Below are 27,809 nucleotides of genomic sequence, written 5' to 3'. Positions count from 1 at the left end.
CACCCAAAAATATTACCAATATTACCAATACAAAGCGTATGTAAACTGTATGGCTGCTTACAAAGAACTGACCCAAGCCAAGCATTCTATGTCAAGGGTCCTTACAGGAAGTCGTGCCACCAAGCTTAGGCTAAAAATAGAACAGACCACCCACAAAAAACACACGAATAATCATGTTGCTTTTGAATGCATTGGTATCGTGGGTTGACTCTCTTGAAACAGCTTTCACTGACTGGAATAAAACTTTCTTTAGTTGGCTTCACCTGGATTTCCACTGACGCAAACGCAAACGCGCAACTTAGCCGGCGTTCAGTTTGGTTTGTTCGTATGCCAAAAATACTTCATATGCTGATGCAAATTTCTTAAGGCAAAAAATTCGTAAGGGAGGACATTCGTATGCTGAGGTTCCACTGTACTTTTCTTCTAACCACTGTCATAAAGAGTGGTTACTTTAGTTACTGTAGACTTCCAGCCAGCTCAAAGCAGTTTTAGCAATTCTCCTCTAACGTCTTTGAACAGCAAGACTTTTCTGCCCACAGAGCTGCTGCTCACTGGATTTTTTTGTGTTTGTTTTTTTGTACTATTCTATATAAACTCTGTAGACTGTTGTGTGTGTGAAAATCCCAGGAGATCAGAACTCGAACCAGCCCATGACGCACCAACAACCACACCGTGTTAAAAGTCACTGTGGCCACTTTTTAAGTCAGTGTGACCAATTTTAACTCTGAAATTTTATGTAAACAAAATCCTCTTAGTAAATGAAAGTTAAAAAACCTTGGCTGCATAAGCGTGTATTATAAGCGTAAAGTGTGATTTTTTACTCATACAGTTAAAAAAATTGTTTGCAAGCCTAGTGACCAAGAAAAAAAATATAATTAAAATTTATATATATATTTTTTTTTATTATTATTATTAGTACTTGCTTCACATTGTATTTTAATTATTTTGTGGGAAAGAAAGAAAGAAAAATCTTAGAAGAATCGATTTTTCTAAGAAATCTTCATTAGCTCTTCCTCTGAGAGCTCATTTCTCTTTCTGTGCCACACATTTTCTCCAACATGCTGGTTCCTGATTGACAGGCATTGTCTAGTGTGGACTAGAGTGTGTTATTTGTACACGTCTTCATCATTACAGCTATCATAAACACTTTCGCCCTATTTATAAAGATATCCAGACATTTATAATATAATCCCACTGACTCGGCTTGTATTCAATCCTCGGAAAAATTATGTGTTAGTAATTTGACTGCTTGTTGGACATCATCCTCTGTGACACACAGTAAAGATTGGAGCCATACATATTTTAGCAGGGATTCTGGCCAAACAGTCACAGCAGCAGTGGGCGAGAACATCACTAGTCTGGATTCTGTCTGTGCCTTTTTTTATATTTAGATGCATGGCTGCTGTAGTGAAATGTTGAAATTATTGTTCACTTCGTATGCATAACGCACAAATTCCATCTGAAGATTTATTTAATGAGTCTGTTAGTTTTATATAATGCCCTTTTCTGATTTAGCAGTGATGAGGACTTCGAATTGCTAGCCTGGTTTGCTACATTTCAAGCAAAATCAAAAAGTCTGGAGGATGATGGGAGCTTTGACAGCATAGGTTCGCTTTTTTTTCCCCTCGTCTCCAGCGCCTCTGCCACTGTCTTCCACTGGGATCTGCAACTTAATAATCCATGAATACCTCAACTCGTATGAAATGACATTCACTCCAGTAGGAATTCAGTGTAGAAGAGCAACAATATTCAATATAAAGAAAGAAGGATGGGTAAAAAAAAATATATCTGCAGCCACTGGTGTGCTGTGTAGAATAACTCAAAATGCATTCAGTGTGGATGAAAAGTAAGATGTTAGGAGTTTTTTTTAATTAACTTTTTTGTAGATTTCTTATAAGTTGGTTCAGGAACATCGTTTCATTGTTAGATGAATTGCTTTATTAAATGTGAAGCAAAAAGGATTTTTTTTTCTTTTCGGTTTCTTCTTGTCACAAGTTCCTATGTTAATCTTCTCTATCTATTCTCTGTAATAACTGATAACTACTCTTGAGGCAGGACAGTGAGATTTCAATTTGCACCTCGGAAGTGTTTGTGCTAGACCGGGGCATGTTGTCAGTTCCTCATATATGCACTGACAGCCATGAGTAGTGCTGAAGCTCCTGTTCATTACAGCTGTGATGTAAAGCACAGTATAGAGCTCTTGTTTCGTTGTGTTGACCTTTTGTGCAGTGGGGAAAAAAAGTGTGTGTCTGTCTGCACTAATCAAAAGGCCCAGGTGAGCCTCCTGCTTCCATGTCCAATCGATTTTCTCCTCCCGGTTCTTCTTCCCGCCATCTGCTTGAGATATTACACTCTTCGGGTCCATAGCAATACACGCTGAAATTTAATCCAGCAAACACCATCCCTGAAGGCACAGGCTGTAATGTCCATTTTACAAGGTTCAAAGGCAGGTGTGTGTGTCTTGTCTCACTGTTCATGTGTTTTGTGTGTGTGTGTGTGTGTTTTAATCTCATACAGAGAAACAGCTGACAGCCAGTAACTGCCTGGGTGTGCTGGCGATGGCAGAGGCCATGCAGTGCACAGAGCTCCACAGCATGGCCAAGGCCTTCGCTCTACAGAACTTTCCGGAGGTGGCGATTCAGCAAGAGATCCTCAACATCTCCAAAGAGGACTTCATCAGCTACCTGTCCAATGACAGTCTCAACGCAAAAGCTGAGGAGCTGGTGTATGAGACTGTTATCAAATGGATCAAGAAAGACCCCAGCAATCGAGTACAGGTCAGTCATCATTTTAATGTTAGTAATGGATTATGGGATTGAAGATCTGAATTTTCTTTCTTAGTAAAGCTGGTAAAAAAAAAATCACTTAAGTTAACCACACTGACAGCAAACCTATGCACAACTAGCACTGTGCTACATACTCAAAAAATAGAAAGAAAATATGTTTATTTTAACAATAAAACACTTTTTCTCAATTTGCAATTCAATAAAAATATAAATATATCTAAAGCCGGGTTTATACTATACAATTACTGCAGTACTTTATGATTTATGATGAAGTGTCACACTGTACAAAATGATTCCAGTTTTAACTGAATTCTGTACCAGACTGCACAATAACATCTGTGTAGGATTTTATGATAAAGATCCTTTATCAACAGACCTGTGATTACAGAAGACGTACATTTGTATTTACATTTCCGGCATTTGGCAGACGAACTTATCCAGAGCGACTTACAGAAGTGCTCAATGAATACGTCAGTAGATGTTCATTAAGAATATCATCAGTCTAGAGCTCTGTTAGGGAGGAAATACAGCAAGAAAAGCACACAGACAACTTTTTAAGTATTATAGGAAGAGGTAGGTCTTTGAACGTTGGTTGGACATCTAGGGGGAAGTTTATTCCATCGCCTAGGTGCTAGAACATAGAATAGTCTCAATGCAAGCCATTCCCGTACCCTGTGAGATGGTGGGACCAGTCAAGCAGAGCTGGAAGATCGGAGGAAGTGTGGTGCGGGTGGATCTGCTTACAACATCCATCAACACCATCCAAGTCTGTGCAAGAAATGGGCTCACTTTAACACACTCTGGGTATAAGAGTTGCAATTAGTAGCAAGAGAAATGTACGGCAGGACAATATGGAATGGCCATTAGCATGTATTGAATGAAATCAATATAACGTTAGGTCAGTTTTTTAAAAGATTTCATCCTCAGATGTAAACATTTCATTCCAAGTTTTATGTTATCCTTCGCCATCCTTCTGTTATATTAGTGTTGTAGCAGTGGTCACACTCTGAGATTTCAATCACAAATTTCTGACAGAGAACGTGGCAGCCATATTATGTGTTTTAACTCTGATCTCAAAGGATCCTTTTTCAATGGGAGATTGTGGTCTTTGACAGCAAAATTGGGCCTGGCTTACCTAGGCATACATTTATTTTAATCTGTACACTGTTTAAGCTTAGCTAGCCAGTTAACAACTTCCTAAAAGTTAAAACTAGAATTTTCTGCAGACAAAACCATGTACACCTTGGCCACATTACATCTTTATTAATAACCATTAAAAATCATTTCATGAACTCCATTTATTCTAATAAGTTAATCAGGTCCTCTGGAGAAAAACAAGGTCTACAATATAAGAGATCCTTAGCATGCTGAACAGTCTCCTCTGTTTAACCATCCATCTTTTTACCTCACTCCTAATTTCAGTCTTATGCTGCTAGACAGCTCTGATTTTGTCTCATCTGATCATGGATCCTGGTTCTAGTCAGATTTTCTGAATAATCTAGCAAATGCCAGGCACCTATGTTTGTGATTAAAGACAAAGCTTTCTTCTGGTGTCTTTGAAATAGAGTGTTGTGTCTGAGAGTGGATTTGGACACTTAGTGACACAGAAAAGATTCCATCTTCTGCAGATCTCTAATGGTGATCCTTGGAAAAATATTTGCATCTGTAACCGTCCTTCTCACCACATGTGGGTAAAATACACTTGTGTTCTCTTCCAGGCAGCTTTATTACATCTCACATTGTTTAAACCTTCATAATTATTACCTTAACAGTGGATCTGGACATATTCACGCATGCTGCTATTTTTAATAGACATTGCCTTATTTATGAAGGCCATATTCTCTAAGCCTCTCATGCTGATGAATGATTAAGGGAATTTGGTCTCCTGTGTCACCTCATATTTATACCCCAGTGATACAAGAAGTCATGAATGACTGCTTAAAAGTTCTTAGACCCTCAGCTGAACTTAAAGAGTAATATATAAAGTGGAATATAAATATAAATATAGAGGTTTTTTTTTACTATTATGTATTATGAATTAGAATTTTTATTTGTATATTGCTTTCATTTAATTACCCACAAACCCCAAACATTTTTCCATGACATTCCTTATTTATTCTATTTACCAAGGGTGTGAATAATTTTGCACCAGACTGTGTCAACTTAGGTTATAAATTATGATAAACAATATAAACAAACAATTTTTGAATATAAATCAAACAATATAAAAATATGATTTGATCTCAGCTGGAATTTCTTGATTAGTAGATGTATATTTTATATATATTTTTTGATAACATATATATATATATATATATATATATATATATATATATATATATATATATATATATATATATATATATAATTTATTTATCATATTTATCATCTACTAATCAAGAAATTCCAGCTGAGATCAACTATATGTATATATATATATTTTTTTAATTCTGCTTTTATAGCATCACCATTATCCATTATCCTAGCATTATATACAATATACATATATATATATATATATATATATATATATATATATATATATATATATATATATTATAAATTTAAAATATCAATCACTGAGAGTTCATCTTTTCTTCACTTCAGAAAAAAAACAATGAATTCATTTCACCTCAAAATAAATAACAATAACCAGAGACCACAAATGCAAAGACTGATAAGCTGTGTCTGTAGAATTGACTGGAAATAATCTCTAGCAGTCCTGAGCATGCTAGTACTGAGGTAGTTGCTTATATGCTTGTAAACCAGTATGTTTCAGACTTTCTGAAGAGTTCAGTCTGGGAATAGCATGCTGATTATATGGTATAATTTGTGAGCAAAAAAAAAAACTGACTGTGGCAATAGCATGAATTAGAGTAAATTTAAGCATTAAACAGTGGGATTAAACCCAGCTGGACATCCTAGCTTTAGATCTCAGCTGTCGGCATCTCCAGTCCCTGATGTAGCAAGTAAGCTATGCTGAATCACAGATTCTAGTATTTGTAGCATGTAAGTGACTACTGCAGATAATAATGTGGACACATTACCCCGTACTGTGAAAAGAAGATGAAAACTGATTAGAATTTCCTGTGACAAAGTGCTGTGACCTGAAACTCACAAAGACATCATCAGCTTAACAGCTATGCTTTTTATTAAACACATTTGACGTTAGGATTAGAATAGGTGGAGCATCTATTATCGACGCCCCTGTGAATGAGCTGTTACTATAGAAACAGTAACATATTACAATGCATGCATTAATTTAAACCTGTTGTTTATGTTACAGCCAGATCTGCTGGTAAAACCTATGATTTAGGAATTCAGACAATAAACATTATTAGGGTGTAATGTTACACTCTGGTCATGATTTGATTTAATTTGCCTTATAGGATACATGATTACTATTTGATTCCATTTATAGAACAACATATTGAAGAAATTGAAAAAAAAATTGGAGTTTTAATATTTGTGAACAAAAAAAAGGTTTACCATATCTTGAACTGAACTGCAGACTGTCTGAAACAGAGAGAAAATTATTGACTGAAACATATTGAGCTCTGCAGCAGAAAGAGAACCCCGAAGTCGGCTCAAATGCCCGTTTTCTTTGGCCTTGGGTGTTGTGTGAAAGCTACTAAAGAGCTGTTTTACTATGATGATATAAGTGTGATGTATAACTTATGATGCGTGTTGGTCGTTACAATCCGTAACAGGAGCTAACAGCCTGTCGTCCTTCACAAATGTAGATCTCAAACGAAAGAGACCAAACACGTGACCAGCATGCTGTCTGTATATTTGAACTTTATGAGATGCACAGATTGAGACCTCAGGTGTTCAAAGAGTGCAACTGCATTACATGCATATTTAATATGATGCTGATTTCCAATATGTGAATTGTGACAGACCACGTCACAATGACACAATCTCTAGACCCCTACAAAATAATGTAGATTATAAAATACATAAGAATCAAGAACAATAACAGCAAATAAAATACATATGAAGAGACATTCTCTTATTCTCTTACAGAATTATTAATATGAAATTATGTAAAAATTACAGCTCTTTGAGTTAAGCTGTACGTGTAATTAAAATGTTTTAAAAATGTTAAAATGGTTGTGACGACAAACATTAGGCTTTGAGGCTTTTACTTTATCCAAGTGTCAAGTCACAGGTTGCTTGTTCTTTTCCTACTACAGGGAAATTTTTTGTTCATGGTAATCGCTCATACGGTACACATTCTGTAAATGAAGATTGAATAAAAATGCTGGAGCATTCCTTTAAAAGCAAAAAGAGCTGTCATCCCACCTATGTCAGGTACAGACATGGTCTCAGAGGTACCATTTTAAAATAATGTAAAACATTTCTCTTTTTGCTAGGAGCCACGAGAGTTGTAAAGCTGTCACATGTAATTTGCTGCATATGAGCAATACTCCAGGCATTTTGAATTGCAAGCAGAGCTTGTCAACAAGTTTTTATGCACATGCTGTTTTAGCTTCTTTCATTTTCATTTCATTTGTAGTCTGTGAAATGAGTTTGTCTTGGTTGAATTACATTACAGCCTAATGTCACTTTGTCCAAGGTAATGTGTTTGAATATAACTGAAAACTGCAAATGTGCATTATCAGCCACCTAGGAAGTCTGACAGCCAATTGAGCACACTGCTCGGGGCACGTTGAACCTCGCTGTGAAACTGGATCCGATGGCATGAAAAGGAAGTAATAGATAGTGATGCAATGAACTGATGTTTATTTGACCCAAGACAGCCTTTTCTGAACAACATTTTCTGGAAAAGAAAATCAATCTGAATTTAGCTGAAGTTCAGAGGTCCGATACTTCACTTTTCTCCCATGAGACTAAGCCTGTGAAATCACAAATCCAACATAACACCCAGCCAGAACTTAAAAGACTCCAGTTTATTCACACTTTCTCACATCTCACATTCTCTTCAGCAGTGCCTGTCTCTGGGTTTTTTTTTTTTCTTTTTGAGAGGGGGGTATTGGGCACTCTTGGCAGGCTGGTATATTCATCAGAAAGTAGTCTATGGCATCTCCTAGGTGCTTTGTTTTACTCTGCCAAGTATGTAGATTTATGTTGCCTGGACTGCAGGAAAGAGTGCAGAGTACAAGCTTTTTCTCTAAGACAGATTTATACAGGTGTAAGTAATAGGTCACTGAAGAAAAATCATTCGCAATATCAATACACTTCTACATGACTGGGCGCTGTGTATATGAAATTTCTGCTGTATGCTTTCAAAAGAGAAACTGCATTTATCTAGATAATAGCTTCCATTGTGTAATTAAACAAATCTCAGTGGCTCATACAATAACAGTACAATTTGGCAGCAATGTAGTGTGTGTGTGTGTGTGTGTGTGTGTGAGTGTGAGTTTTTACATCTTAGTTGAGGATCAACTATGTCCCCACAAGGATAGGTGTATAGCTGACTATTTTGCTTTATGTTATTTGTTAATGTATTTGTTTGTTTGTTTGTTTGTTTGTTTACATAACAATGTTTAGGGTAGGATTAGATTTAATTGTCACTGAAGGGGCTCATAAGGATAGTAAGACTATGACAGTCCTCATAAGGATATTAAGACTGTGTGTGTGTGTGGATGTGTTTAAATCTTATTCAATGATCAACTATGATGTAGGAATAACTGACAGTTTTGACCTAATGGGGATATTCAATGTTTTAATAAATAAAATAAAAAAACAAACAAAGGCTTTTTTATTCATTCATTCATTTGTTTTTTGTTTGTTTGTTTATATACTGAAGTTAAGGGTAGGTCCTCATAAGTATAGTTAGATGTCTGGTGTCTGGTGTGTTTATATGTCTGGTGTCGTGTGTGTGTGTGTGTGTGTGTGTGTGCATGCATTTATGTTGGCTCAGCTATACACAGTCATGTGTGTCCCACTGCTCTGGGTTATTGTCTGTCTAGACTGTCTAGATGTGAAACTTCTCACTCAAAACTCTTTGATCCATCAGTGCATTATGATCTGAGACTCAGGGGTGCTTTTACTTTCTTCTCTTTGTTGATGTGTTAGACCATTTTTTGGTGTCATTTGGTTTCCAGAGGCCTTTATGAAAACTGAAACCATCAGTGCCGCATTTGTAGACCAATTTCTCATCGTGGTAACAAAATTATTTGGTGTATAAACTTTATTTATTTAGACATTTATTTCCTACAATTTCATTAACAAGTAAGAACATCAAATCACAATTCAATGTACAAATAATTATCTTACATATATCATTATCTACTGTGGTACTTTAGCTGTGTTTTGAAAGTATGCCATGCTTAGGTACATAATCTGTTAGTACATGCAGGATTATTGTCTAAGTTGCTCATGCCGATGCTTTGAGACTTTATTTGTGCACTTTGCTGCCCCTGGCAAATTGAGTGGAAATTCAGGCATTTGTGTTACATTTTTCGTTTAAATGGAGCTTGATGGTGAATTATCGGTGACAGTCCTGAGCTGAAGTCGCTCTCTCATGCTGCGGGCCAGATGTAGATCTCTATAATTGTCTGTTTTACTCTCTGACTGATCAGAGCTGGTGGCAGGGAATGAGCATAGCGCTGTGTTACGATGCAGAGAGGGGCCACCGTTCCAAACCTGACGGCTTCTTAATCACAGAAAGCTGGCAGTTGCTAGGAAGCTTCGCAATAATGCAGATTTTAAAGCGCCATGTTTACAGGGTATGGAAACATCCCCTTCTTTGAGCATTTCCTGCCTATTGATTTTGTTTTCTGTTTTTTTGCGATGTAGCCTCTGTCCCCAGTCTCTCAAGACACTCTATACTAAACCCCCAGTGCTCTCTCTAGGCTCTGACAAGATGCAATCAGGGAGCGCTGTAATCGAACCCATAGTGGGTCATTTTTCACAGTGAAGTTCCGGCTGCTGTTTAATATGAATCCTCCATACAAGCTCACAGGTGTGTTGTAGAGAAATGACACTACCTAGGATGATCCTACTGTTGTCTCTGGAACACACATCTCCATTTATCCCACTAGGAGGAAAGTGTTTCAGGGACATATTTAATCTGTCTTCTCTCCATCACACTTCTCACCTCAGTAACGTTTTGTGAGACGAGTGTCTTCAGATCCTGTTCGTTTCGAATGCCTGCTCTTTTCTCATGTGGAGGTGTATGCTATAGAAGAATACTGTGGGTCTAGTGGCAGCTGGCGGTAACAAAGATAAATCATGTCAGAACTTTGTCCACCCTCCATGTAAAATTACAACTTATAAAAATTAAGGGAAAATAATAAGAAACTTTTTTAGGGGGTAAGAATGCACTAACCTTGTTGCACAGTCTATCAGCATGTCTATCAGCACATCTTGACTTGTCAATATTTTCCCACTGTTCATAGCAAAACATTCCAGATCCATCAAACTGAAAAGGCATGTCCTGTGCACAGTAAAACTTCAGGTCACCCCAGAGATTTTTAGTTGGATTCAGGTCTGTGCTCTTCACAAACATTGATCTTTTGGTTAAGCCATTCCTTTATGGATTCACAGGTCACTCTCATCACTGCCGAAAGGTCAAATTCCTTTTCATCTTCAGTTTACTAGCAGACACCTGAATGTTTTTTTTTTTTTTTATTAAAATCACTTGTCAGTTTGTAGTTGTTAATTATTCCCTGAACCTTCATTAAAGCCCCAGTTCTGCCTAAAGAAAAGCAGCCCTAAAGCATGAAGCTGCCACCACCATGCTGCACCGTGGGTATAATGTTCTTTTGGTGATATACTTTATCTTTGCACCAAACGTACCGTCTGGAATTATGAAATTGTGAAGCATATGAGAGATTGTTGTCAGGTGCAGCACTTGTCAGATATTCCTGCAGCTCCTGTAATGTTTCTGTAGGTCTCTTGGCAGCCTCCCTGATAAGTTTGGGCCTTTTTCTTTTATGAATTTAAGAGGGACGTCCTGTTCATTCAGGGTTTCATTTATTTATCAAATAAACCTGTCATTTGAACAGGGGTGTGTAGATTGTTTCCTTTGTATTTGATTTATGTGTGTTTGTGTATTTTGCACAAATTATCCCTGTTTTTGTAAATGTCTGTGTAATCTTTCCTATCCCTCTATTATCTCATACAGCCCTGCCCTGGAGCAGTGAAAAAAAAATAAGGAGAGCTCGATGAATCCTCGCCTTCTATTGCGATCAGTCTTCGGAGTTGCTTGGAGAGCAGTCCAACCTCATGATTTATGGCTTAGATAGATACATTTTTATATCTACAAGCTGTGGAATAACCATCACAAATTTGATTCTGCCTTGTTGTGGCTTGCCCTGGGGATTGCAATTTTTTATTTCACTTGAAGATAATAATGGGAACACAGCAAGCATGTCTGGCCATGAAATAAAATATTAGAGCTGATTATTGTACTGTCAGGAACATGCATTTAAAATAAAAATACTCGAGGCGGGTTCATGGTTCTTATGCTAACTGATTGAACTGTTTCTTCTGATCGACTTGAAGTGCGTACACAGTCAGACACAACCTTTTCCTAAAAATACCTTAACAATATATTAAGGTTATAAAACATAATATTGTTATATTTATGCAACCATTATTCATTCAGGTATTAAATAGTTTTATGTATATTACACTCTCTACAAATACATGAGTGTAATGCACGCTAATGGAAATATATGTTAATTAGCACTTAAGATTTATTTGATTAGATCAAATAGATTGATGATAGAATTTCTGCCTCAAGTCAGCACCTTTTGAAAATATATAATAAATATAAAAATGAAAACATACATCATGTTCTGCTCTGATATATTGTCTTATATTTATCAGATGGATCTGATCCAATACCCACTATTGGTACTGGGCCAATGCCAACAAAACACCGTGGATCAGATATCAGAGGAAACATACAGTATCAGATATTGTAACAAATGACAAAGACTGGAATTAAATTTGGAAAATAAGTTTTATTTTTGGAGTGGGAAGTGACTTGGAAGGTTTTATTCTTTGGTTAGGATTAATTGTAGTAGATTTATACTTTAAACTTTATTGTATTTCCAATGTAAGAGAGTTTTGTGTGAGAGAATTTAACTAAGAGGTACTTCATTTAAAATAATTTATTTAAGCTTTGTAGTGTTCAGAGATACCACTGATGCACAGGGAGAACATGCGAAACATGCACACAGGGTGGAGGCTGGAATCGAACCCCCAACCCCAGAGGTGTGAGGCAAGCGTGCTAATAAACCCTTATATTATAATAAATTATATTATAATAAATCATATCATATCATATCAGCCAGAAAAATGTTCTGAAACATTTCAGCAAAGTTCCTCTGTAGTAGATTAGATCCAATATGTCCTCTGGTGATAGAAAAGGACATGAGAAAATAGCTCTTTCAATCACCGAAAAAGAAAGTAACAGCTAATCTCACAAGACATGACTTGAGTTGGATCGAAACTCTAATGTAGAAGCAGTGCACATGGAGTTTGCAGCAAGACACAGTCTTAGATAACAGCATGTTGTTAAGCACTACAACAAATGACTAAAATACACTCAGCCCTTAATGGAGACTCAGATCTTAGCCCTGCAGAAGATCTGTAAAGCGTGTTAGCAGCGCACTTTTATTGCAGACAGGTGTAGCATGCTGAATGCCCAGGAGTTTGCTATTGCAGTCTTATTGTAAACAGATTTACAAGGGCACGAAGCAATCACTGCATTTCTGAGCTTTGGCACATGAGCCTACATGCCTTTGGTAATTTGAATATAACATTTTTGTCACTTAATGCAGTTCACTGAATCATGGCCAATTCATCTCCCGACGCTGAATAAAGCTGAATTTCTTTTGCAGAACAGCAGTTCCATATCTCATGTATGGTGCTGTAAGCCAACTCCCTCTTGCCATGACATTATTGCAGAGCAGCTCAAGCCCAAGCAGAAGCAGGGCTGCGTTCAGATTCTTAAATCGTACAGTCGATAAGCCATGATTGCTTCAGCAGAGGAGAGAATGGTTGTAATCTAAAGAGATTTCTTTTCAGGTACATTGCCTGCAGATGTTGTTAAAAAAAAATACATTCTTAATATTTTTTTTTTCTTTCATCACTGAGATTCCTGCACTTGCGTGGAAAGCAGTGAATGGCGATGTTAGACCTCCCTTCCTGAAATGCCAGATAGATAAACTATCTGAATATGATGGTGCAAATATTCCCCGAGAGCATTCTCACCTGGGACTGCATGGAAATGCCACCAGCACACCCACATCTCTGACCTTTATAGTTCCTGATTTAGACTAGTCTCTCTGTGCATCTGAATGAGAATGTGTGTTGAAGGCCAATTTCTGTGTCAGAGTTATTTCGGTGCTACGCCTCTGGTGGACCTACATTGTGTCTTATAATGTGCTTGGCGAGTTCGCTTTTGAAATCCAGCGCTGCCAAGAGTGGGGACGGGCCGAGGGGCGGGCGAGGCATTAAAAAGCCTCACCAGCTGTTGGCCGTGTTACATTGTATTTACAAGTTCCCCTGATGTGGACAAAGGCCTCGATGGAGATATAGTGAAACAAGGAGCCATTCAGTGATGGGATTGTTCACCATGGCAACCCTCCTCCCTTCCTTGAGTTTTGGTTTTGGAAATACTAACCACCTGTACATTACTCTGCTCTTTTCTTATTAACACCTGGCTAGTGCCATGTAAAGCTGCCAGACCGTGATGGTAATTTTGATTACTGGGTAATTGGTGTTGAAGTTTATTATGTGAGTTTAATGGCAAGCCTGGACTCACTCTGGGCTCTTTATCCGTTGGGCTGTCACTATGAGCGATTGCTTTTGAAAGCATAATCTATTTATAATGACTCGGATCTGTACTCACATGCAAACACAAGGTCTTTGGCTCTTGTTAGGATGTGTTGATTGGGTTTTCTTTTCTCCTCCACCAAGATAGTGAGAAATGTCTGATTATGTTATCAACTTTCCGTTTTGGCTGAAATGCCTTTTTTTTTTTCCCCCAGCATATGTCAGAGCTGCTGGCTGTAGTGCGCCTGCCCTTTATCCACCCCAGCTACCTACTGAACGTAGTGGACAACGAGGAGCTGATCAAGTCTTCAGAGCCGTGCAGAGACCTGGTTAATGAGGCCAAGCGCTACCACATGCTGCCACATGCCAGACAGGAGATGCAGACACCCAGAACACGCCCGCGACTCTCTGCAGGTACACTCTTCACCTCGTCTAACAAACTATCGCATGAGATTAGTGTGACCGATGTAAACGCAGCAGAGCTAAAAAAGTAAAAAAGTGCAATTACTTTGTTCCCGTGGATTTTTTAAGCATCTGGATTGAATTTTGACTTTTCTGTATTACTCAGTGTAGAACAAGTGATGGGATTGCTCACCGTAGCAACCCCCCTCTCTTCACTGAATTTTTTTAAATTTTTTATTTAAGATCTGTGACTTTTTAACATTAGAAAGCTTGCGTTGATCTAAATTCCTAACTTTAAAAAAGCAGGAACAAAATTAATACTTCTCACTATGGTCTTTGTATGTAAAAACTTTGTATTGTATTGTGTCAACTAACCATAAGCATTGAGTTAGTTTGTACCATCAGAGTTATTATCATGCTAGCAAAAAGATTGGGGGGGGAAAGCTCTTGCTAGCTAGTTTTAGCTAATTTCCTGGTTCACTGATATAAAACTGCTTGAGTTTACCATCACTAACCAAAATCAGTGTGTAGTTTGTTTTAGTCTTTTGTAAATCTATCTTATTATTTTAGGTGAATATTTTATGTAATCCAATATTTTATGTAATATAATCAACATCTGCATCTATACCCCTTCTATTTTAGCTTAGTGTTCAGTGATTATTTGTTTGAGTAATTTCAAAAGTAGGTAGATACAACTTTATTGTCATTTCAAGGTACTTAGCAACTAAATGCTGTTTACCATCTACCAGAAGTGCAAATAGTAGAGATTGTGCAAATAAACAAGTGCAGATAAATATGTAAATATGTACATCAATAAATAAGGCTATGTCAGAATGTGCATAAAGAAGTATGTGCAAGTTGTATTTACAGCAGATAAAGTGTCAGGTGTAATTATAAATTGTGCAAAAATGTGTGCATTATGTACATTGTATGTACAACAGTAACAAAGATAATATACAGTGTTTATACAGAAAGTATATAGTATATATAAATATAAATATAGTATATGTAAATATATATAAATAGATAGACAGATAGATAAACTAGATGTAATCTATGAAGTGGACAATATGTACATTATAATTATATTACACATTATATTATAACAGAATGTACAGGGTAAGACATGAGTGCCCTAGCGGTGTAGTGTAGAGTTCAGTAGATTTATGGTTGAAGGAAAAAAACTGGCCCTAAACCTGCTGGTTCTGGTGTGGATGGACCTAAATCTCCTCCTGGATGGAAGGAGGTTGGACAGTTTATGACTCGGGTGGGAGGAGTCCTTGATGATTTTGTGTGCTCTGTGTAGACATCTACTGTGGTGAAGAGACTCAATGGCAGGTAATTGGGTGCAGATGATGCGTTGGGTGGTTTTCACAACCCTTTGCAGTGATTTCTTTTCACAAACTGCTACCATACCCCACTTTGATGGAGCTTGTCAAGATGCTCTCAATAATGCAGCGGTGAAAGTTGGTCAGGATCTTGGGGGTTAGGTGAACTTTTTTAGTCGTCTCAGGAAGTGCAGACGCTGTTGCGCCTTCTGAACCAGAGTTGAGGTGTTCAGATCCCAAGACAGATCCTCAGAGATGTGGACACCCAGGAACTTAAAGATGGAGACACGCTCCACTTCAGACCCGTTGATGTAGATAGGGGAGTGTCTGCTGCTGCTGCATCGGAAGTCCACGATGAGCTCTTTGGTCTTTGTGCCATTGAGGGTGAGTTTGTTCATGGAACACCATGCTGACAGGCTCTGGATCTCCTCCCTGTAGGCCGATTCATCGTTGTTGCTGATTCGGCCAACAACTGTGGTATCATCTGCATATTTGATGAAGATGTTGGAGTTGTGCCGTGGAACACAGTCATGGGTGAACAGGGAGTAGAGCAGTGGGCTCAGCACACAGCCTTGTGGGACGCTGGAGTTCAGGATGAGTGATTACCCAACCTTACAGACTGAGGTCGATTTGTTAAGAAGTCCATAATCCAACTGCAAATGGATGTGCAGATACCCAGGTCACTGAGATTAGCGATCAGTTTACTTGGGACGACTGTATTAATAGCAGAGCTGAAGTCAATGAACAACATCCGAATGTATGTATTGTTATTGTCCAGGTGGGTGAGAGCTAGATGAAGAGCAGTGGAAATAGCATCCTCTGTTGAGCTATTTGGTACTTTTGCCATCTATTTTTTTGGCTGAACAACACTGTGCTTCTTTGGAGGACCATTATTATTTTGACAATTGAAGGTTCCATAAATAGGGAGAACAAAGATAACATATCAACACATATCTGAAAATAACCTTTTGGAGTCTGCAAATTTTTGCCACCTTGCACAGTGATGAGTATTTTGCCACCTTGAATTGCAGATTATATCCCTAGACATGAAGACTTTTGTGTATGATTTGGTTTGTTGCCTGCAATTTGTGATTTTATTCGAGTCCCAACCTGGCGGTTACGTTCTGATAGAGCGGTAAAGCTGAAAGATTGTGTTCATCTGTAACAGCACCCCACACAAATGCAGTCAAATGCGATGCCTGGAGTCCAGCCACAGCAGTTTCATGTCCTTGCCAAAGAGAGTGTCAACAGTGGGTGTCACAGCACCTGCACCTCTTATTACTGAGCTTTAGCAAGTCAGTAAATTTCACTGATGTGTACCTTCACAAGTCTGCTGCATGAAACCACATTTCCATTTTGAACGATCGTGTCTACACCTGCTCATACATCTAAAAATAGTTTTTTTGCATTAATTTATAGTTCATCTCTAGACTGGTTTTCATTACCTATACAAGATGATATATACTAACACGCTCAAAGTGTATAACCTCTTTTATAGCCTTTAAAGGGTCACTAAATTAATTTACTAGCTTGAACTTATTGACCTCTGGCTACAGGCTATGCTATGATTATCAGAATATTCACTTAATTGCTGACTACTAGATCTCTTTTAAGCATGGGTTAATCCACTCCAATCAGCAGAGTCCTGGCCCCCCGTGGCCTGCCTCTAATACCTGTCTCATTGGGTTTGTCAGTGGCAGAGACCCAGGCACAGTGGGGTTTCGTACGCAGTAGGGGCACAGGAACCTGTCTCAAGGCCACGGATCGAAGGCCTTGATCTCAGTCATGCTAGATTAGCGAGCTCTGAATGACTCATGGGTCAGATTAGTATTGCCTTTTTTCTCTGTATGCTACTGTAAACATGTTTATTTCTTTATCCCAAGAGTCAACTGGTCAATATGTCCTATTCACATCCTACTCATGATGAATATTCTTTCAAGATATGTTTGTCTTTAATCTTTTATAACAGTATACTTCTTATTGATGTTAACTCAAGGAGGTTTTCTTGGCCTCTGGCTTGAGGATGTAATTCTACATCTGGTAGAGTTAATTAAAGCACAAATTCATGAAAGCATCTTTGGGACAATGCATATTATTAAAAGCACTATACAGATGAAATAATTATGTTTAATTGAGCTTTGTTAAAGAATGGAAAGGCATACGTACATACATAAATGCATACATATTTAATAAGACCACCTGTACTCCTGCTCATTTAAGCAATTATCTGAACATCTATTTAGTAGTAGTTCAATGCAGAAAATCACACAGGCACAGGTCACAAGCTTCAGTTCTTGTTTATATCAAACTTCATAAAGGAAACAATGTCATTTCAGTGATTGAGACATAATTGTCACCAGATGTGCTGGTTTGAAATTTTTTCAGTAGCTCAGTTTCAAATTGTACATTTTTAGAATTTTTCCAGACATTAAAAACATACTGAGTCCGGAGTTCTGTGAGTGGAAATTCTTGTTGATTAAAGAAAGGTCAAAGCAGATTGTCTAGACTGACAGGAAGGCTACAATAACTAAATAAGCAATTTTTATATCAGTGTTAAGCAGAAAAGTGTCTCAGTATGCACAATGTTGAGTTAGCTGGGCTACAACAGAAGACTACATCAGGTTCCCCTCCTGTCAGCTGAGTCTGAGGCTACATTGAGCACGGGCTCACTGAACTGACAGTTGAAGTTCATGAGAGTTGAAAATCATGGCCTGCTCTTTTTCCCCGTCTTCAACCGTCCAGTTATAGTGAGACTGTATGAATACAAACCTTATACAAAAACACAACAGTGGAAGATTAAAGTAGTAGTTAATGTGGTGCCTTGCAGAAACTCATTTTGCACTACACAAACCTTTACAAACTATACAATACACTTCTTCACCAACCAGGAGCTTTTTTTTATTGAGGCATTAATGTGATGGAAAGAATAATGTAACGGCAGTGAAAAGAAATCGTCTTTGCATTTTAACTACTCGCTGCACAACCCGGCTACACTGTCATATTTTTGAGATATTTTCTACTGTAGCTTGTGCACATTAACGTTTCATTTTATTCTGCTGCAGAAGACTGATCCTATTTTCTTCTGCTGCAAGGAAATGCCCCAGTCCTCTGGTTTTGGCGGAGGAATGTATGTCATGAATTTTAATCCAAACACTCGGAGAAAAAAAATCATGTTGGGCAATCAAACTGACTGAGCCTGAAGCTGGCAGACAAGAATCTTTTTTTGTTTGTTTGTTTGTTTGTTTTCTCCCAGAAAGTGAATTCTCTATCATTCCTTAAATAAATATATATATTTTTAGGATGGTATCTTTGTCTGCACAGCCAGTCAGCCAGCCAGTCTTGTGTTTGGTTTTGTGTATCAGTGTCTGGAACTTTCTCTGTCTGCTTTTCTAGACTAGCTGTCTGCTGTTGCGTTATTGCTTTGCAGTAAGGGTATTCAATAAAATTTACAGAGCATTTACATAACCTTTCATGCTTGCAAAAAGGTCCAAAAGAGCAATTAACGTGACTGAATGAAAACAACAGTTCCCCATGTTAATTCGTAACCATTATTAATTACCTTAACAAAACATTCAAGGTTTGTTGGAGAGAAAATGTTTATTTTAAATAAGCCAGCACTTGATTAGAATAAAAGAGGATTTATTCAATAAAAATTTTTCGAAACTCTAAGGAACCCCCTCGACTTTTTGCGCTAGTGTCTCTAGCTATGATATAACTAAAGGTTATATCAGAGAATTTGCTACATAAGCCAAGCTAGCTGTTGTTAAGAAAACTAGAATCTCTGGATTTTATTTTTTCATGTATAAGGTTTCGACTGCAGTATTTCCTCAAGTTCATTCTGTTGAAATACTTTTCTATACTAGTATTTTTCAAATACAAATCAAAGTGATATGGTGTTGCAAAATTTGAGTTAAACTGAGAAGAAAAGAAAGAAATGAACATCTAGCTGATTAACCTAGATGGTTACCATGGAACCATGCTGTCTTATGAACTGTATCTAAAGAATAGACCGCTGAATCCCATCAAAATGCCACTGAAAAAAATCTCTGTGTGCTTGTATGTCAGGTTTTTTTTTTTTTGGTGACTTTACTGCCTTTTCTGTTCCTGCAGGAGTCGCTGAGGTAATAGTGCTGGTTGGAGGCCGTCAGGTCATCGGTATGAACCAGCGCTCACTGACAGCCGTCACTTGCTTCAACCCCCAGAACAACAAGTGGTACCCGCTGGCCAGCCTGCCTTTCTATGACCGCGAGTTCTTCTCTGTCATTTCAGCGGGGGATAATATCTACCTGTCAGGTAATCAAAATGGCTATGTGTCATTTGCAGTTTTGGGCCTCCCTCGGGGGAGAGCGTTTATATTTAGTGCAGCCTGGTGAGAATTTGTGGAGGCAGTGTTTCTACTTTTTTATCCCCTGAGTTTTTCTCACTCATTGCCCTTGTGTGTTTGTTTGTCTTTCTTTAGGAGACTGTTTTGCCCCCCCTGAATAGTAAAACATGTTTCTCAGAACCACGTTGTTCAGATTCATGCTGGAAATTGGTCTGTGCCTTGAGCCTTCTTTGGATGGGAGTGTAATTGACCCATCATTTCAGTGGGAGGAAAAGACAATGTCATCTGCCTCTCCCCTTTGGCTAAAAAGACATGCCAACTAATCAGATATCTGCTTCAAGTGTTTTCCCTCTGTACATAAATCTATCGCTACTTTTAATTGCTGTCATATTGGAGAGATATGTGCTACAATTTAAATAGCTATTACCGATGTTGGTTTTCTGGCTGCGAGGGCGGTACTTATTCCAACATTTGGTGGAAAGAAATGTGACACTTGAAACTTGACATTTGGTGCTTTAGTCGCTGCTGTAGAGTTGGATTAGCGTAGGTGTGTGAAAGGCAGTGTGCAAATGGATATTTGAGCAGTCGTTTGTGTTTGGGTTTCTCACTGTCTTCAGGTGGAATGGAGTCAGGAGTCATGCTGCCAGACGTGTGGTGCTACATGTCCCTACTGGATAATTGGAACCTGGTGTCCCGAATGACAGTCCCTCGTTGTCGCCACAATAGCCTGGTCTATGATGGCAAGCTGTACACCATCGGAGGGCTCGGGGTGGCAGGCAACCTTGATAATGTGGAAAGGTATGATTGCTTCACACACACACACACACACACCATTCCCGAGCATACTTGCTTTTAAATTCAGCATTCAATCCAAAGCCGTTCTGCGTTCCTGATAAGAGTGTTGAGAAACAATCTGATAATTAGATCTCTGCTGGGGGATTGCACAACTATTTCAGTGGCAGGTGACTGTGGCACAAATGCATTGCACACAATGGATCTGCTTTCCTTTTGAATACTAATGTGCAGGATGTTGCTATAATGAACTGTACTAATGCAGCCAGATATGCTAAATAGTCCAGTGAGTTTGAAGTTTACATACAATAAATGTGAATTATAACTATAGATTTGAAAAACTGGGTGGAAAATAGCGACGGTTACTTAAAATAAGGCGAAAAAGTTCATTTTCTGCTTATGAAAAAACACATACATTATGCATAATGTTTTCATCCGGGTGGCTGTACTTCTCTAAAAGGTTTTTTTTTCCATCTTTGGTTAAGGCAGTGCAGTTTTCTCTATCATTTTCCGGATTATCTTGTCCATTCCGGGATCTGCAAGATAAAAATTACCACATATTAACCTAAAAGCAATATTATTCAGTTCATTTAATCAAAAACACTTTGCTAATGCTCCAAACCTTGGCCATTCTGTTTGCGTCTTGTCCTTATTATCTTCTCTCACAAAATAAAGAGTGTTTCTAGAACTCACTAGACTTGTCAATTGATCCATGTGGTCTTATATATTGCCCACTCCACTCTGTGTCTAGCCTCCTGTGCATTTGCATGAGTCACCACTTAATTGACAGAGCACTGGGAAAATCATTGCTTACACAACAGTGGTTTGTTTGCTGTTCGAGGCTCCTGGAAAAAGAGCGTGTGCTGTCTCAGTAATTCCTAATTTCTGGCTTGCCATCCATCTTGCCTTCAGTTTCATGCTCCTAACCATGAAATCTCCTCCGTTCAGAATTATGTCCTCAATCAGTCTCTTTCTCAAGGCCGCTATCAGACCTCTCTGAGCAGGGGCTGTATTTCTAATCAATCACTGTGCAACGGTTTTGCAGTGTTCTCTGTATCTCTCTCTCTTTCCCACTCTCTCTCTCTCTCTCTCCCTCTCCCTCTTTCTCTCTCTCTCTCTTTCTCTCTTTCTCTCCCTAAGTTAATTGTTTATATTAATATAGGATGGTATTACTAGGCAGCAATACACCTCCATTCAGGATAAACACTCTATAGTGATTGTCAATGTGCACCTCCCTCCAGCACTGTGCTCATCAGCGGCCAAGTGTGCGTCTGTGGGAAGACTTCTAACCTTTTACCATTTTGAAATACCACACCCCTAGAGACGAGCGTTTGTGGTGGGATGGGAAGAATTGTGATTATGCCAAGGATGTTCCCTACTCAAGTGTTATTACTCGCACTTACAATTTAATTGGTCTTTGATGATGGATTGTTGTCCCTGAGCCACAATTTCTTCAGTGTCCAGCACTGCTTTCCAAGCTCATGTGTGGCTGCGAGTGTTAATTCACCCTTTGTGTCTTCTAGCCACGATACAGAAACTATCTCAGAGCCCCGAGTCACTGCGTAAGGTCACAGTGCAATTAAAATAATGTGAGCAAAGAAAGGAAAATTAAAGCCTATTTTTATTCTTTCATCTATTCTCCTATATAAAGCTATTCTTTCTTGGCTGTTATCAACTTTAATTATGTGCCATATGGAGAAGTATATCACATTAATACACGGTCACACATTAGTCCCGCAGAGATATTAAGTTCTCTGTAACATTCTGCTCAAGTCCTAGTGGTTGTTTTTAATACATAAATTTTTCTTATGTTCATTTCCCAGACAAACTGAAAGAAAGAAGGCATGTTAGGATTTGGGGTTGGGTTCCTGGAGGCAGTTAAAGCCAGCTCTCATTGTGGCCTGCTGAGATAGAGCACCCTGCCGTGCCAACTCAACACACCATGGGATTAAAGGAACTGATAATTCTCCTTCTTCCTGCTCCTTCATCTCCCGCTTTTCGGTCTCTCAACACAGCTCCCAGCAACTTCTTTCAGACGTTCAGCAGAGCTTTTGGGATCACGTATTGAACAAATACTGCAAAGGCAGACCCAAACATTTTTAGCAGTTTTCTTAATTGAAAGTCTCTTCCCCCGCTTGCTGTTCAAACAAGCTTGTCTCGCCTTCGCCGTAGTATCTCTCCTCTCAGTGGACTGTGGTGTGTTGGTCGGAACACAGCTGGTGTTTAATAGTGGCTCTTGCTGCCTTTTGCTCTGCAGGGTTTCTGCCTCAGCCAACTTCAATAAGCTGTTACCTCTAGGTATGGCCTAAAAAATTGGCTCTCTCCTCAAAAAACACCATATTTATTTAAGGAAATGCTGCACCTTTGATTGTGTTCCAGCAAAACTCTCAAGTGACTAAGTATTACAGATACCCATCCGGCTGTAAAGGCTTTAGGAATTGGCACATAGGGAGCCTGCAGTGTGTAAAGGCTATCCATTATATGTACAAGAATTGGCCCAAGCTGCTGAAAAAGGAAAGATAAGACTTTCAAGATTTCTGCATTCAGCATGAATACATACATCCACAATTCTTGACACCTTACATAAGACGGAATATGTATCCACTCCAGTGAGAATAGATTTCCAAGAACATGGAACTATAGGGATGTACATAATTATACATATCCATTAGACTAATCACACCATGATTATAACACGCCTTATGCTCATAGCTAGACTATTATTCACCAATGTGTTTTCGACGCATAATACTTCTTCTCTTCTTGCTGTATGACTATACTGTAATTATCATAATCTCACTATCCTCCCACTACATTGCCCAGAAGATGATGGCTTTCCTTCTGAGTCCGTCTCCTCTCGAGGTTTCTTCCTTATTCCGTCTCAGGGAAGTTTCCTTGCCACTATCGCCTCTGGCTTGTTCATTAGGGATCTAAATTTACATCCCATCTGATTTGTGGCAGTGTCCCTTGTTAAAAGTGTCAAACCATTAACCATAATTGACCATTAACATCGATACTGATGTTCTGTATATTAAGAAGAGTCTAGCATGGTGGGTATAAGATCTTGATACTTTTACTGGTTTTGATGATGTAGTTATCATTCTGTCCTTAATGAAGGGATTTATGGATTAAGTCTGCCCTGCTTGAATGTATTAAAAATGCTCTGCTGACTTTCCATAATGCAAATGTTCACCTTGAGCACCTTCACTCAATAACGTCAGCTTAATGCCCTGACCTTTTCCTGGAACTGCCCTCAAACTGAATCAGACTTTTTTGTTGTTGTTGTTGTTGTTTATTTTGTTTTAAGCAAACAGATTTCAATGAATTTCTGAGAATGTTTTTTTAATTATGTGTTGCATTAATATAGAACTAACCTTGGTTGAGAAAAAGCTTTTAGATCATTTTTTATACAGTGCCGGGTGAAACGTTAATTAATATCCTGAGGATGTTTCCTTTAGAGGGAGAATTATGACTCAGACACAGTCTCAAAAGACAATAGCAGGTCAATAAGTGTCACCTCCCTGTGGGATATTTCGATATTCAGATGTGGACTGTGATCCAGATGAAAGAAACTGATAGCTGTCTTGATGTATTTCTTGGTGTATTTATAAAATAGTAATAGAATATGAAGAAGAAGAAGAAAAGAAGAAGAAATATAATAGGTTCGGGTAGAAAGCTGTGGATATATAATTCCCACAGTTCAATAAGAGAAAAGTGTAGTGGAATCCATAGTGTCTCTGATACAACTGGTGCTTTGGTTGTTTTTTAAAATGTTAAAACTACTTCAGCATAGCCTCTAGGGTTACCAGATTTTTTTGAAAGTGATACCAGATTTGGGAAATGATCAGTGAAAAAATTGAAGATTAGGAAATGAGGAGTGACGAAGTACATCCCATCTTTTCCTTTGCTGACTAATGTAGTATATTTAGTACAATTTTTAAATACAGAAAAAGAATAATAGATGATGGAATGGGATTATTGCCAGTATATATCTGCATGAATAGTCACTGTCTTGATTTAACACCAAGGCTTACACTCTCTTTATTCCATCCTTAACTTATGAACTAACCCTTGACCCAGCATATTTGTGCTACTAAAAATATTTATTAAAATTCTATATTGCATGCTGACAGTTAATTTTGCGATTTATATGAAAATGTCAGACAATGCTGCTAGACTTAATACTCTTTGAGCTGATTGTGTTTAAGTTAAGAAGCACGCCTTATCTGAGTAGTGCTTGAGTAAAGACCGGTCTGAGCCGTGACTACAGATGTGCACAGTTTTGATATTAACTCTTCGTTATGTTTGTGTAGAATTCAACTCTTAATACAAAATAGATAAATACTTTATGCAGAAAGCAGTCAGAAAGAGTTTATGGACAGTTAGAACTGCTGTTTTTTTTAAACATTGGTTGAGAGAAGCTGGTGTGTGTGAAAGCGCTCAGCGTGTACACCCTACATGACTCCCTAATCTGTTCTGGGGATGGATGGACAGCACTGTGCCCCAGTAATGATGCCAAAGGGCCTGCAGGTCAGCAACCCACACTGCCCACTAACCAATTGTGCAATAAAACCACTAAATCAATGTGTTACAGCACAATATACAAATCCTATTAGACCAGGGACGATTTATGACATCTGTAGGCCAGCCCTCTTCCTCTTCTTCCTCGTGTTTTCCCATGACTGTCTGTGTTGTCAAGGTGCCCTCTTTTCTCCCAGACAAATACAGTCTCTATCTCTCTCTAACACACACACACAGATACACTCTCTCTCTCTCTCTCTCTCTCTCTCTGCTTTAGGAAGACTGCTCAGGAAATGAGTTTGTTTATTGGGCATTTTGTATGGCATCCATGGCCTAGTTTTGAGACTGCTCCGCTCATAACGTGAAGGTGAAGGTGGGTGGTGTGAGGAGATAAGTAATGGCACGAGCGCTGCTGCTCCACCTGGGTGGGATTAGTCAATGAGCTGGATCATTGCCTCCTTTCCACTCCGTCTCTTCCTCTTGAAGTTTATTTCCTTCTTTTTGCTGACGTTGCTGATGGCCACATTGTAAAGGAGATATGCTAATATCTACTTATGCATGGACACTGCCAAAGAAACTGCTACACATACCATAACATTGTGTAACAATGTCACTGGCTTTGTTCATTTGATGGTCAACAGCAGTTTCCATCTCCTGGCTACAATGCCAATCTACAGCAGCACGCCTTGGATCATGGGTAATGTATGCGATCATGTACAGTTTTACTCCTGTTTACGAAAAGCAGTTTATTTGCCATTGATGTTTATTGAATCTGCAAGGATCTTATTGGGTTTTTTTTTTTTTTTGTCTCTTCAGTGGGAAGAGATTTAATTAATTTAGAGTACTATTAGGCTGATCCATTTTATAATTAAAACTCAATGCATATTAGAGAGATTCTCTCTGAGTGTATCAGAGTTCTCCCTGAGTAATTTCTCCAGGGAAGGCAGCATGGATAGATGGTTTAAGAGGCTTTTTATGGTCACTGAGATTTTATTACAGCCTCTGGCACAAAAAAGATGGAAGAAACCTGAGATAAAGTTATGTGAATATAACTGTCATGGATTTGGCCACACTTGCCACAAAGAGTGTTGATGAGATGAAATGCTGACATGCCAGCAGGCTCGATATGTAGTTGCCATCTCCCCAGATACCTTACACAGTGTGACCCTTACAAAGTTTCCATAGCCGCTGTAATAGCCCCCATCCCCCCGGTCTTGGCTGGCAGTTGTGTAGACTTCTTTAAGTGCTTGTTTAATGTTTCATGCTGGTAACAGAGATGGCAAGGGGGGGGCATGTTTCCCTTTGGGACAGCCGATCAAGAATCACACAACTGTGCAGTCTTGCATCCTGAAATATAACCAGCATGGGGGCACTTGTCACTTTAACATGAGACATAGTTCTCTTTTGAGTTATATACACAGTTAACTTAAAACTGACAACTCAAGAGACCTTGGTGTGCAGTTTCAGCTCCAGAAGCTCTGTCGATGACTTAAAGTCTTTGTTTGATATTGTCTGCTGGTAAAGGGCTGTACACTTTTCTCATCACAAGCTTCAAGATCTTGAAGGTTGGGATTTGATTAGCTTCACACTTTTGTGCAATACCTTGCACTGGTTTCTAATAAAAAAAAGGACTCCTTGTATACTATGGCACAAGCTTTTCAAAGGACACTAGAGCCAATAAATTGAAACAGTCCAATCTTATCGTTAAAAGTTTTCTTTTTTATGATGAATGGGTAAAAGATATACTTTTGCATGTTACAGACATAAGAGATCACGTCATTGTCAGTTAAACGGCCTCTTTTGTGAAAATCATGGGTTTTTATTTGCAATTATTGAGACAAAATTTACCTGACTCTGGCAAAAAAAAAAGTTTGGCTTGTGAGACTTCTTGTTAAGTGAATCCACTTGATGCTTAACTTGTGCCAAGAGGATGCTGAGTAATTTTCCTCTAACCAGCCACATTTTGGAAGGGCCATGAATAGAAATGATCATGCCTTCAGGTCTATGAACTGGTGCTTGATTTTTGTAATTCATTTTAAACCACTGATAATCTACTGATAAGAGCCATTGTCACCCTGTAGAAGCTGGCTTTATGTGTAATGTCACTTTTTACAACAAGCTGTGGGGGGAAAAGAAACCCTCCAAGCCCTTATTTCACATAATTAGTTCCTTCCACTGCACTGTAAAACTTCCATTAAACAGCGACAGAAGTCAACTGATAACACACTCCCTCTGTGTAATTAATGGCCTCAGCCATGTGCCGCTGAGCTGACAACGAAACTGTGCTGCTCAGAATGGGCACCAAGGGAGAGGCTAGAGCATTGCATTTACAAGCCATCTGCTTCCATTTCAGCGTTAGCTCTGTTTGTCAGATGTAGACGATCCACTGTTTGCAGCCAGTGTTGACTGTTCCCATTGCATGACTTCTGTCACTTTGGATTCTGCCTTGACTAATTGGAGTGTCGCGCCTACAGCTGGGGTTTGATCTACATGTCTACAGTAGGCTGTCTCTCTGCATCATCAGGAATCAAACACCTCTTAAACTTCCTATAGATGAAGTTGGCTCATCTGCAAACTTTACCGAAACTAAGTTGCCTGCACATCTATTAAGACTGATAAGGGTCTGAGTGAGATAAAGCACAGCTCAGTCCCAGTCCCTGCTCAATTTTCACTTTTCTAACAGGCAATCTCCTCAGCCAGCCCAATACTCCCCATTGGCCCTCCTCCAGCATTGAGTGCACGATCTTGGTTCAGAATCTGGGTTGCTCAGCCCTTCAATCAGAGCCCTGTCTTGTATCGGATTGCACAGTCCACACATAACATCCGCTTTGACCTGTGGGTTTATGCCATTGGATTAGATAAGGAGGAACCAGAGTGAAATTTAATGATGTAACCTTG

General features: G+C 38.7%; 1 protein-coding gene across 2 annotated transcripts in view; it reads left to right on the top strand.

Moving 5' to 3' along the window:
• LOC131359931 (kelch-like protein 29) overlaps positions 1 to 27,809 on the top strand; it is a 91,107-nt gene that overhangs the window by 53,174 nt on the left and 10,124 nt on the right. For both annotated transcript variants that reach the window (XM_058400084.1, XM_058400085.1), the window contains exons 8-11: positions 2,518 to 2,777; positions 13,760 to 13,958; positions 19,385 to 19,567; positions 20,216 to 20,396. In XM_058400084.1, coding sequence (XP_058256067.1) covers positions 2,518 to 2,777; positions 13,760 to 13,958; positions 19,385 to 19,567; positions 20,216 to 20,396 — 823 coding nt within the window. The remainder of the gene's footprint in view (positions 1 to 2,517; positions 2,778 to 13,759; positions 13,959 to 19,384; positions 19,568 to 20,215; positions 20,397 to 27,809) is intronic.

The sequence above is a fragment of the Hemibagrus wyckioides genome, linkage group LG09 (assembly GCF_019097595.1).
Source record: "Hemibagrus wyckioides isolate EC202008001 linkage group LG09, SWU_Hwy_1.0, whole genome shotgun sequence".
Taxonomy (NCBI): Eukaryota; Metazoa; Chordata; class Actinopteri; order Siluriformes; family Bagridae; genus Hemibagrus; species Hemibagrus wyckioides.
This window is presented reverse-complemented; position numbering and strand designations above follow the sequence as displayed.